General features: G+C 34.3%; 1 protein-coding gene across 3 annotated transcripts; it reads left to right on the top strand.

Moving 5' to 3' along the window:
• Positions 1 to 3,015: 3,015 nt before the first annotated feature.
• On the top strand, positions 3,016 to 12,131 carry LOC124444794. 3 transcript variants are annotated; one of them, XM_046995448.1, is made up of 3 exons: positions 3,016 to 3,226; positions 3,777 to 3,974; positions 4,466 to 4,936. In XM_046995448.1, exons 1-3 carry the CDS (start codon positions 3,172 to 3,174, stop codon positions 4,711 to 4,713), a joined length of 501 nt encoding a protein of 166 aa, XP_046851404.1. In that variant the 5' UTR covers positions 3,016 to 3,171; the 3' UTR covers positions 4,714 to 4,936. The 3 variants fall into 3 exon arrangements, with proteins under 3 accessions (XP_046851404.1, XP_046851403.1, XP_046851402.1); XM_046995447.1 differs by lacking the exons at positions 3,777 to 3,974; positions 4,466 to 4,936 and adding exons at positions 11,033 to 11,230; positions 11,715 to 12,131 and having other exon boundaries at positions 3,117 to 3,226; XM_046995446.1 differs by lacking the exons at positions 3,016 to 3,226; positions 3,777 to 3,974; positions 4,466 to 4,936 and adding exons at positions 10,307 to 10,482; positions 11,033 to 11,230; positions 11,715 to 12,131.
• Positions 12,132 to 14,025: the final 1,894 nt, after the last annotated feature.

The raw sequence follows: 14,025 nt of genomic DNA, 5'->3' as shown, positions 1-14,025 counted from the left end.
AACAAGGAGAAGTGGTTCCTAACGGACGAAAGATATCAAACAATACACATTTTAATTCGTAATTTAAGCAGACTTTTATTTGGGGTGACAGCAATTTCGATGATAATTTATGAAGCTTCATAGTACGAAATAACTTGTATACGAAATAACTTGCCCTGGCTGTGGTAAAACCTACATCAGCATAACACAAAGATGCCTATCTGTACGGCTCAGAGAACATGCAACCAGGCTCTCTTCTAGTGCAGTTGGCCATTTCTCTGAGTTTGAAAACGCTCAATTCCTGGCTACTCTACAAAACCAGTTTTCACCAGAGCCCTCTATAATATAATATAGTATAGTATTGTTGTATTTCGACAACCTTAGCGGTAGTCATCTTCAGAGTCAAATGAGGAGTAAACGTCAGGTTAGCCGTATTTGTTATCTGGTTCTTACGTCGTTGTATTGTGTGTACAGGAAATGTGTGGGTGTAAATTGTGAATTAGTGTGAAGTAAAATATTTTTATTTTTAATAGTTGATTCGTCTGTAACAGACGTTAATCCGTGCTCGTATCAGTCGTCTACTGGTGGATTTGACAATCTGAATAGCCTCTTGTGTGTCCAACGGGGACTTAATTCTAAGTCCTGCCGGAACGAGACCAAAATCCTTGCAGCGGTGGTTGAACCAGAGTTGTTGGCGAATGCGTCTGACGTTGCTTGCAAAACGTATGTAGTCTTTAGCAAGTTTTTCGCTCTGTCGTCCAGATCATCGTAATAAAGTAAATGGTTTGAACCCGGGTATCGTTACATGTTTGTAAATGTCGATCGCCCAGGTTGGTATAGTCGGCAGGCCTTAGAATTAAGTCGTTGAACTATACAAGAGGCTATTCAGATTGTCAAATCCACCAGTAGACGACTGATGACGAGCACAGATTAACGTCTGTTACAGACGAATCAACTATTAAAATTAAAAATATTTTACTTCACACTAATTCATGTTTCAATACACATTTCCTGTACACACAATACAACGACTGAACCAATAACAAATGCAATAACCTGACGTTTACTCATTTGACTCTGATAACTTAGGTAATCGAAACGTCAGTCAACAATAACAAAAACAGTCCTTCTCAGGACTATGCCAACCTGGACAATCGACATTTACAAACATGTAACGATACTCCCGGGTTCAAACCATTTACTTCAATGATCTCTCTCCACCTCCCAGAACTCCCTCTCCTATAGAAAACCTTGTATTCAAAAACAATAAAATACTTCACTCAACCGAATCTAACAACTACCACATTCTTGTTTTTCTTGAAGCACTTCTCATCAAACACAACAAACGTTTCTAAACACGAGACTTAAGGCTAGCAAAGAATTACAACTCTTCTCCTAAATTACAATACACTCATTCTACCAATCGGATCTGTGGTTTCAATTCATCCTTTTGAAATACTACACCTCTTCCAACACTGCTTTTGTAAATATCACACTATTTAATTTCTATTGCTTACTTACGTTACTTAATTCATGCATTGTAAATATATATGTGTATGTATGGTTTTAAATATCATTCTGTCTGAGGATGACTTTGAAATAAAGTCGAAAATTTACAGTTCACTTCTTGTCTTGTTTTGATTCATATTTTGCAATCGCAAGATGACTTGCTTTTTCGAATTTGCTTTATACTATATTTCTTTAAATTGTCGACTGGTCATGGTTTTATAAATCCACGTGGCCAGTATTGTGCATGGAAAATCATGCTTTACGAAATTTTCCAACGAGTTAAAACTTTTAGCAATCACAAGAAACGTCGATAGTTGCTTCATTTGAGTAAGCTTGCACCATATACAAATTTGGATGTTGGCCATCTCAGCCAATTCAAATTTTTACCTTCAGTCATTCACAACAAATGGTATGTGTTGGGTAAAAGAAAGCATTTTTGTCAGTCCTAACATTGTACACGTTGCACTTCCGGATCTGCTAGTCTGCACGTCTATGGATTAAATTAGGCAAAACGTAAACGGGCAAATTTTCTCATTGATTGAACTGCTGTAAATAAAATCAAAAGTTTTAATAGTTACTACGTAGTTATCTCATGAAATACAAAGTTTATTACAGAAACAAATGATGCGTGCAAAATGTGCATCAAATCCACTCGATAGCTAAACAAATGCCTGTGATAATTTGGAATCATTTTCTTGTGCATTTCTCGCTCGCTGTAGTTTGATGATATTTTGGTGTCTGTATAACACATTGAGTGTGAGTGTTTTTTTAGAATACAGGTGTAAGTCTTGGTTTTGTAAGTGTTTGAAAAAAAGCATAACACTTTGTATCAACATTATTACCAAAAATTTACAGCTGAGAATGGCAAATTTGTAATAGTATCTTAGATAGACATAAGAATGGAGAGTAAAAGAAGTTCAAATTCATTCAAATTGTATGAACACAAATTTACTTTGTAAACTGTGAGAATTTTGAGCAAGCCTGTACCATATAGCATACTAATCTGGAAGTTCGTCATATCAGCCAATTCAAATTTTTACCTTCAGTCATTCACAAAAAATGGTCTGTGTTTAGTATGGATAGAAAGCAATTTTGTCATATTCCTGACTGGCTGACACTGTACTCGTTGCACTTCCGGTCTGCAATTTACACGTTCACGGATTAAATTAGGGAAAAAGTAAATTGGCAAATTTTCTCATTGATTGAACTGCTATAAATAAAATCAACAGTTTTAATACTAGCCATCTCCAGAAATACAAAGTTTATTACAGACAGCTGACACACGCAAAGTGTGCATTAATATCCACTCGATAACTAAACAAAATATAAACGCCTGTGATAATTTGGAATCATTTTCCCGTACATTCTCGCTCGTTGTAGTTTCATGCAGAGGATATATTTATTGACTACAAAAGAACACTTTATTCTTCCATGCATATAAAGTAGGCTAAAGGCTATTTTTGGATTACAAACATTAACAGTTTACAAATTTTCCATTGTCATGTCTGTTTTTAAATTTTCACTTCAATGAGCGTGCTGAAGGAAGATGATTAAGATGACAAAACAAAGGAAGAGAACAGATAAAGCTTAGCGACTCAGTAACATTATTCACAACTCAACATCGCCACATCAAGAATGGTCGGTTAAAAGAAACTACTTTCCAATCAAGAAAAAGTCATTAAGATGTTCTTCAAAACTCTCTTTTTCATTTGTTATCTTTTGGCCACGGTCCATGCAGGTAGGGTTTTTCAACTTTAGAAATTTTAGAATTTGTAGCTTGTATTGAGACTTTGAGCACTGTGTAGTGTAGAAGACGGCGTAAACTGAGGTGTAGAAAAAGCAGTGCTGACTGTTTTGTCAGTCTTCAATTTTGATTCATCACTAGTTTATAAGACAGATTTTACTGTGAAATTTAAATTTGGCATCTTATTTTGAGAAAAATGCTTACTGGTTTTGTTTCAAGTTATTTCTATACATTTTTTTCTTGCTACAAAATCTTTAAAACTTGGTTGTGCTGAAATACAAATCATCACATTAATCGAGCTGACGACTGTTTCACAATTCACATCGCTTTAATCGTCCTAATCAGGTAATAGAAGAAAAATCGTTGAGCTACAAATGCATACCTTCAGGTGAAGATGAACTTATGACAACCTATTTTACACGAATAAGTTTTTGACCTACATCAGCCCGAAGTTGTAAGTGTTAGTGTTCCATGCAATGTAGAGAACCGCGTAGAGTGCGTAATTTGCATAATTTTACAAATATGTTTACATTGCCTTTTAAAGGAAAATGGAGAACAATTGCGTGGAACAAGTGCGTTGGGGCCAAAAACAATCAATATGCTGAATTTTCATACCCAGGCCCTTCGCGGTTTATCATTGCTCTAAAGTTACATCATACCACTGGAAAGATTGGATGTGCTTCTTCAGCCAGAACCAACTGGGGCTGCTGGCAATCACACCGATTGAACATTATCATTACAGGTAAATTAATAAAAAATGATCAGCTGGAACATTTTCAAAGATAGTTTTGTTGCAAAATAGTTAACATAAAAAATCTTAATCGTCTGTCGAAGAATCATTCAAATAACTTTTGGTTAATTCAGACTTAAAACAAATGGAAGTCGATGTTCTAACACTTATTAATGACAGTATTTCTGCATATACTGAACACTTTAATACAAACAGACGATTAAACCTTTATAAGGTTGAGTAGTTCATATTTTGGGTAGCTAGTTGACTGAGTTTTATTGTTGACGCTCTCGCCCACCATTTCAAGTCATATTTAGTGAGAAAAACTGGGTAAGAATCATTAAAAGTCATACGAGGCCGAACAAGAATTACGTTTGTAATGACTTTTAAACTATCCGCGATCGCAATGTTAAAAGTCTGAATGTAGGGTAATAGTAATTGGCCAAACATTACATAAAAAGCATTTAATTTATGCGATCAATATTTCTGTTATTGAATTTCAGACACAAGAAATAAACGTATATTTCCTGCACCGTCTTTGATTACACCCAGCACTAATGGCAACTGGTACACTCTGCCTGGATACAATTATAACTCGCCGAGTATCACCTTCGCTGTACCAGGTTTGCGATGGTTGTATTATGGTCAAACATTCAGAATCTGGTACGGAGAAGATCTGCAAGATTACACGGAATACGACAATCATGGAAAAACTTGTATGAATGTACTCGTTTACACTACACTTGTATGAATGTACATTTACTCATTTTAAAATTTTGTTGTTGTAATCCGAATAAAATAGTATGTTAGTCTGTTTAGTTTACTATGGCAGTATGGCTATATGATAGATGACAGGTTTCCAATAAGAAATATGAATAAACGAGAAACGTTATCCTAAAAAGAAACACCATGCATTCCTCTTTTACGAAACTTTTTACTCAAGACGAAATAAAATTTAGCCATTTACAGTTTAACTTTGTCATCTTTCATTTTATAATAAATTTAGGTCAACTAGAATTACTTTTGATAAGGAAGTTTTGAATGTATACCTATATATCATGAATATTACTATATACAAGAAAAAATTTTCAAATGTTTATAGCCATTGTGAATCCTGTGAAAAATGTATATGATATTTTTATATCACGTTATGACGACTGTAAACTGACGAGTTCATCAATATATTTCTGAGCGGACAAAAATCTTTGTCAATGTTTTTATATACGTTATGTAACAACTAAATGTATGCAAACTGGATTAGAATTTCACTTGCATCACATATTTTTCGATAAGAAATGGTCAGCACTACGTCTGTATACAATATAAACTGGCAGCACTACGTCTGTATACAATATAAACTGGCAGTACTACGTCTGTATACAATATAAACTGGCAGTACTACGTCTGTATACAATATAAACTGGCAGCACTACGTCTGTATACAATATAAACTAGCCGTACTACGTCTGTATACCAAAGATATACATATATGGAGCTTCATAACACTGTATATGGGCTAAAATGTTTCGAAAATTTAGTGTAAGCCTGTACCATATTGGTAATTGATTTTTGGTCTTTTCGTTTCAAACTTCTACCTTGACAAAGCATGGCAGTAATTGGTACGAAACATTTTTTTAAAAACAAAGAACAACACATGAAATTTGATACAGAAACAATGCTTCATTGTTCCCAAATTAACCTATATAAACGCCAAGCACGCTCAATAATCGTCAGTTTAGAAAAAAAAATTCGCATCATAGGAAAACCATGAAGATGTTCTACAAGACTCATATTTGCATAAGTTTCCTATTGGCCACAGCTCATGCAGGTATCGTAAAGATTTTCACGAAAATTAAGAATCGATAAAAGCTCTATTTGTAGGTTGTATTGGGGTTTGTGTGCAAGGAAAGGTTGTTCACTCACCGGCATAAAAAGTACTGGCGATTTTGATATTATCAAATTAAATCACTAATGTCGTATAAAAACTTGATTTTTAACATTGACTATCTACTTCGTCACACGCACATTGTCAGATCAAAAAAATCGTTTTGTGTTTACAAGATATTTAATCGTGAGCTAAATTTAAGCAATAAAATTACCAGATCGCATCGCAATTTTTTTTTCAATCATTATGGCAGTTTGGATGAGACACTGACTGCACCGAAAAGAATTACAAAAAGAATTACAAAAGCAAAGAGAAAACAAGAAAATTTTTTAAAAGCAACTAAAATGATGTACTGACTGTGAGGTAGCTACAAGAAAAAACTCTCTGAGCTACAAGCGCACACATTCGTCCTTATGAATGTTATCTTTTTACACAAGGAATTTTACGTTAAGTCCACCGGTAGCTGCAATTAAGTATTCCAATTTATTCTGGTATATTTAATTAAGAACTATATTGTGAGTTTGTGACGCTTTTCAAGTTTTTCAAGTTTTTAGAAGAATGACCGCTTTCGGTAAAGTCGACATAAGCGGGAAGCCGTATCAAAATCTCAACTTTTCGCTACATCAAATCACTAGATATAGCTAACATTCTGTTTTACAGGAACGTGGAAAACCATTGCGTCAAATTTGTGCGTTGGGGCCAAAAGGAAAATTTGCTTCACATCGTGAAGGGAAGACTACCGCTAAGGTTTAATACCTTACATAAGATGGCTACCATTAAGGATGTCGAAATATCACTCTACACCATTAAACTAAAATACATGGAACGCTACCTGAAGCAAATTATTGAATCCAAATCTTACACCAAGACACGCGTGTGTAGTGTTTTGAGTTGTTGAAAAGTGATTGACTACACACGCGTGTCTGGGTGTAAACTTAGGCTTCAAGAATTTATTAGACTTTTCTATTAAAGGTAGCGTTCCATGTATTTTAGTTCAATGCTCAACACTAACACACACAATCTTTATCAAGACTGTACTAACGTGGACAATCTACATCAACAAAGATTGTATGTTTTTATATCTATCTCCATCTTAAGGAAAACGTCATATATAACTGTACTGCTCACGTGGGTGTTGTCGTCATCCGAAAACTCGTGATCTCTGTTTTTCGAAGACATTGGACAATCCTCTTCGTTTCCTTTCGCTATTTGTTCATTGCCTTCGGGATTTATATTTTCTTTCGAGCTGTCTTGATTTTCTTGAACATTCTCGACTTTTTCAATAGGTGTTGTCACCTCATTCGTCTAAAATATCAAGGGAATTTATTCGCTAATAAACTCGACAAATGGTCCAAACCTGAAGACCTGCAAACCTGCACACCTGCAGATCAGAAGGTCAGTTTTATTCCACTTGAAAATCGTTTATTGAAAAACAACTCAATTAAATGGGGAAAAAGCTTAACAAATTTGAAAAAATGCAACAAATCCGAAAAACAATTAGATCCAATTGAAACAACAACTCAACTAATTCGAGAAACAACTAAATGAAATTAAAAGCAATTTGAAAAATTCGTGAGAAAAATTAATTCAATCCTCCATAAAAAATCAAAAAATCCTGTTGTGTGCTCGGGTTAAAACGACGGATTAATACAAGAATTAGACAGGAGTTAAAAGCTCTTGTAAAACTTCAAACTCTGTAGCAAACTTTGCCAAAAAAGGAATAATTTGAATTTAGCCGGTATTTAAATACACGTAAATCTTCGCAGTCTCCACACATCAGCATTTTTATCATTGACGAGTACCTCATCAACAAATGTTGTACCTCATCAACAAATGTTGTACTTCATCAACAAATGTTGTACCTCATCAACAAATATTGCACCTCATCAACAAATGTTGTACCTCATCAACACATGTTGTACCTTTTTACTGTCGTTACTTTTCTCTCGTTCTCTTTTCGTACGATTAGCTCGATTTCTCTGAAAACAAAATGGAGGCAAAGCTGGCTATGTAACCGTGTGAAGACCAATATTGCCAAACAGGAATAGTGAAAAAATGAGCTACGGATCCAGGGAACGCGCAAAATGTGTTCTGGACCCAGAGAATGTATGCCAACCAAGATGCATTGCGCGTTAATCACCACGTGAAGCCATATTTGGGTGGCGAAAATGGCGGATGTTGTCATTGTAGTCAATGTAACTTGGACAAACGATAATAGTTATTGTAAAATTGAATTTTTGCTAACTCTCAGGTAAATTAAACGACGTAGTGTCGAAGTTGAATTCAGTGAGTTGCAGGCTCATAAAGCAACGATGTCAACATAAACAAATACGCGCAATGCATCTTGGTTAGCGCACATTCTTTAAGCCAATCTTTACATTCTGAATTAGTCGATACGTTTATCTATTAGTTGATATAATGATAAACTTTTCCGCTTTTTTCTTCGATTTCTCCTCTCCTCTATTAATTCTTGTATAATTTCTCCTCTTCCTGTATAAAGTTTTTAAATTGTATAATTTTATGAGAAAAGTTAAAATGGAAATCATTGGAAGTAATGCATCCATAGTTTGCATCATAAATTTCAGTATATTTACAAAGTTCGGTATAGTATAGTATAGACAGCACAGCACTTACCTGCAACTAAAAAGCGCATTAAAGACAAACATATTAGTTATACATAGTAAATACATTAACCAAACCTTCAGCTATTTCAAGAATTTTCAGCGCCTCCGATTTAGTCATGACCATTTTTGCGCCTATTTAGTTCACAACCATTTTTCATATACAAAATACAAAATCTCTTGTCGCCATATTGAAAAAACGACACGTCATCCACACCCCCGTCCCAGGATCACAGCATTCGTAACATTACCCATAGATGTTACCAAATGTTATTAATGTTGCGATGTTACCAACAAGGAGGAGTGGTTCCCAACGGACGAAACATATCATAAATACACATTTTAATTCGTAATTTAAGCAGATTTTTGTTTGGAGTGACAGCGATTTCGATGATAATTTATGAAGCTACATAGTACGAAATAACTTGTAAACGAAATAACTTGCCCTGGCTGTGGTAAAACCTACATCAGCATAACACAAAGATACCTGTCTGTACGGCTCAGAGAACATGCAACCAGGCTCTCTTCTGGTGCAGTTGGCCAGCATTTCTCTGAGTGCGAAAACGCTCAATTCCTGGCTACACTACAAAACCAGTTCTCACAACTCAATGATCTCCCTCCATCTCCCAGAACTCCCTCTCCTATAGAAAACCTCGCATTCAACAACTATAAAATACTTGAATCAAACATATCTAACAACTACCACATTCTTGCTTTTCTTGAAGCACTTCTCATCAAACACAACAAACCTTTTCTAAACACGGGACTTAAGGCTAGCAAAGAATTACAACTCTTCTCTTAAATTACAATACACTCATTCTACCAGTCGGATCTGTGGTTTCAATTCATCCTTTTGAAATACTACACCTCTTCCAACTCTTCTTTTGTAAATATCACACTATTAAATTTCTATTGCTTACTTCCGTCACTTAATTCATGCGTTGTAAATATATATGTGTGTATGTATGGTTTTAAATATCATTCTGTCTGAGGATGACTTTGAAATAAAGTCGAAAATTTACATTTCACTTCTCGTCTTGTTTTAATGCATATTTTGCAATCTCAAGATATCTTGCTTTTTCGGAATTTGTTTTATACTATATTTCTTTAAATTATCGGCTGGTCATGGTTTTTATAAATCTATGTGGCCAGTATTGTGTATGGAGAAAACCATGCATTACGAAACTTTCCAACGAGTTAAAAACTTTTTAGCAATCACAAGAAACGTCGATAGTTGCTTCGTTTGAGTAAGCTTGCACCATATACGAATTTGGATGTTGGCCATCTCAGCCGATTAAAATTTTTACTTTCAGTCATTCCCAACAAATGGTCTGTGTTTGGTAATAGAAAGCATTTTTGTCAGTCCTAACACTGTACACGTTGAACTTCCGGATCTGCTAGTCTTCACGTCTGTGAATTAAATTAGGCAAAAAGTAAATGGGCAAATTTTCTCATTGATTGAACTGCTGTAAATAAAATCAAAAGTTTTAATAGTTACTTCGTAGTTATCTCATGAAATACAAAGTTTATTACAGAGACAACTGACGCATAAAAAATGTGCATCAAATCCACTTGACAGCTTAACAAATGCCAGAGATAATTTGGAATCATTTTCCTGTGCATTCTCGCTCGTTGTAGTTTACTTCTGAGGATACACTTAACGACCACAAAAGAACACTTTATTTCCATAACTCTGTATTCTTTCATGCATATAAAGTAGGCGAAAGGCTTTTTCATTGGATTACAAACACTAAAAGTTTACATATTCTCCATTGTCATGTCTGTTTTTGAATTTTCACTTCAATCAGCGTGCTAAAGGAAGATGATTAAGATGACAAAACAAAGGAAGAGAACAGATAAAGCTTAGCGACTCAGTAACATTATTCACAACTCAACATCGCCACATCAAGAACGGTCGGTTAAAAGAAACTACTTTCCAATCAAGAAAAAGTCATTAAGATGTTCTTCAAAACTCTCTTTTTCATTGGTTATCTTTTGGCCACGGTCAATGCAGGTAGGGTTTTTCGACTTTAGAAATTTTAGAATTTGTAGCTTGTATTGAGATTTTGAGCACTGTGTAGTGTAGAAGATGGCGTAAACTGAGGTGTAGAAAAAGCAGTGCTGACTGTTTTGTCAGTCTTCATTTTTGATTTATCACTGGTTTATAAGACAGATTTTACTGTGAAATTTAAATTTGGCATCTTATTTTGAGAAAAATGCTTACTGGTTTTGTTTCAAGTTATTTCTATACATTTTTTTCTTGCTACAAAATCTTTAAAACTTGGTTGTGCTGAAATACAAATCATCACATTAATCGAGCTGATGACTGTTTCTCAATTCACATCGTTTTAATCGTCCTAATCAGGTAATAGAAGAAAAATCATCGAGGTACAAATGCATACCTTCAGGTGAAGATGAACTTATGACAACCTATTTTACACAAATAAGTTTTTGACCTACATCAGCCTGAAGTTGTAAGTGTTAGTGTTCCATGCAACGTAGAGAACCGCGTAGAGTGCGTAATTTGCATAGTTTTACAAATATGTTTACATTACCTTTTAAAGGAAAATGGAGAACAATTGCGTTGAACAAGTGCATTGGGGCCAAAAACAATCAATATGCTGAATTTTCATACCCAGGCCCTTCGCGGTTTATCATTGCTCTAAAGTTACAACATACCACTGGAAAGATTGGATGTTCTCCTGCACATAAAAGCAACTGGGGCTGCTCGCCATCATCCGCAATGAACATTATCATTACAGGTAAATTAATAAAAAATGATCAGCTGGAACATTTTCAAGGATAGTTTTGTTGCAAAACAACATAAAAAATCTTAATCTGTCGAAGAATCATTCAAATAGCTTTTGGGTAATTCAGACTTAAAACAAATGGAAGTCGATGTTCTAATACTTATTAATGACAGTATTTCTGCATATATTGAACAATTTAATACAAACAGACGATTAAACCTTTATAAGGCTGAGTAGTTCATATTTTGGGTAGCTAGTTGACTGAGTTTTATTGTTGACGCTCTCGCCCAGCATTTCAAGTCATATTAAGTGAGAAAAACTGGGTAAGAATCATTAAAAGTCATACGAGGTAGAACAAGAATTACGTTTGTAATGACTTTTAAACTATCCGCGATCGCAATGTTAAAAGTCTGAATGTAGGGTAATAGTAATTGGCCAAACATTACACAAAAAGCATTTAATTTATGCGATCAATGTTTCTGTTATTGAATTTCAGACACAAGAAATAAACGTATATTTCCTGCACCGTCTTTGATTACACCCGGCACTAATGGCAACTGGTATATTTCGCCGGGATACAATTCTAACTCGCCGAGTATCACCTTTGCTGTACCAGGTTTCCGATGGTTGTATCATGGTCAAACATTCAGAATCTGGTACGGAGAAGATCTGCTAGGATATACAGAAAGTGACAATCATGGAAAAACTTGTATGAATGTACTCGTTTACACTACACTTGTATGAATGTACATTTACTCATTTTAAAATTTTGTTGTTGTAATCCCAATAAAAAAGTATGTTAGTCTGTTTAGTTTACTATGGCAGTATGGCTATATGATAGATGACAGGTTTCCAATAAGAAATATGCATAAACGAGAAAATGAAATATTATATCGATTCTTCTGAGCTGTAATCTACATCTGCCATTCATTAGTTGGTGTATGTGTTACAAGAAAAATTTAACGCTCAATTCGCAATTCCAACAAATACGCGAATAAATAGCACGCAAACATTATCCTAAAAAGAAACACGATGCATTCCTCTTTTACGAAACTTTTTACTCAAGACGAAATAAAATTTTGCCATTTACAGTTTAACTTTGTCATCTTTTATTTTATAATAAATTTAGGTCAACTAAATTATTTTAAATGAAGATATGAATGCTGGACAATTTAAGCAATTGTTTCATGAACCTGAATTCAGGTGACTCATGGGTTCGAATCCCGTTGAATTTCAAACGCCGCACTGCATAAAACATTCTTTCATGGGTTCGAATCCCGTTGAGTCACCTGAATTTTTCAGGTTCATGAGACAATTGCTTAAATTGTCCAGCAAAGTCAAAATCATATCTTCATTAATCAAACACCACTGCATAAAACATTCTTTCATAGAATTACTTTTGATAAGGAAGTTTTGAATGTATACCTATATATCATGAATATTACTATATACTAGAAAAAATTTTCAAATGTTTATAGCCATTCGTGAATCCTGTGAAAAATGTATAAGATATTTTTATATCACGTTATGACCGACTGTAAACTGACGAGTTCATCAATATATTTCTGAGCTGACAAAATCTTTGTCAATGTTTTATATACGTTATACATTTAGATGTATGCAAACTGTATTAGAATTTCACTTGCATCACATATTTTTCGAAAAGAAATGGTCAGTACTACGTCTGTATACAATATAAACTGGCAGTACTACGTCTGTATACCAAATATAAACTGGCAGTACTACGTCTGTATTCAATATAAACTGGCAGTACTACGTCTGTATACCATATAAACTGGCAGCACTACGTCTGTATACAATATAAACTGGCAGTACTACGTCTGTATACCAAATATATACATATATGGAGCTTCATAACACTGTATATGGACTAGAATATTTCGAAAATTTAGTGTAAGCCTGTAACATATTTGAATTTGATTTTGGTCTTTTCGTTTCAAACTTCTACCTTGACAAAGCATGGCAGTAATTGGTACGAACCATTTTTTAAAACAAAGAACAAACATGAAATTTGATACAGAAACAATGCTTCATTGTTCCCAAATTAACCTATATAAACGCCAAGCACATTCAATAATCGTCAGTTTAGAAAAAATTATAGAAAAACCATGAAGATGTTCTATAAGATACTGCTTTGCATCAGTTTTCTATTGGCCACAGCTCATGCAGGTATCGTAAAGACTTTTCACGAAAATTAAGAATCGATGAAAGCTCTATTTGTAGCTTGTATTGGGGTTTGTGTGAAAGGAAAGGTTGTTCACTCACCGGCATAAAAAGTACTGGCGATTTTGATATTATCAAATTAAATCACTAATGTCGTATAAAACTTGATTTTTAACATTGACTATCTACTTCGTCACACGCACATTGTCAAATCAAAAAATCGTTTTGTGTTTACAAGATATTTAATCGTGAGCTAAATTTAAGGAATAAAATTACCAGATCGCATCGCAATTTTTATTCCAATCATTATGGCAGTTTGGAGGAGACACTGATTGCACTGAAAAGAATTACAAAAAGAATCACAAAAGCAAAGAGAAAACAAGAAAATTTTTTAAAAGCAACTAAAATGATGTACTGATTGTGAGGTAGCTACAAGAAAAAAATCTCTGAGCTACAAGCGCACACATTCGTCCTTATAAATGTTATCTTTTTACACAAGGAATTTTACATTAAGTCCACCCGTAGCTGCAATTAAGTATTCCAATTTATTCTGGTATATTTAATTAAGAACTATATTGTGAGTTTGTGACGCTTTTCACGTTTTTCAAGTTTTTAGAAGAATG

The sequence above is a fragment of the Xenia sp. Carnegie-2017 genome, unplaced genomic scaffold (genome assembly GCF_021976095.1).
Source record: "Xenia sp. Carnegie-2017 unplaced genomic scaffold, XeniaSp_v1 HiC_scaffold_21, whole genome shotgun sequence".
NCBI classification, from domain to species: domain Eukaryota; kingdom Metazoa; phylum Cnidaria; class Anthozoa; order Malacalcyonacea; family Xeniidae; genus Xenia; species Xenia sp. Carnegie-2017.
Note: the sequence above shows the minus strand (reverse complement) of the source record. Positions and strands in the feature narration are given on the sequence as shown.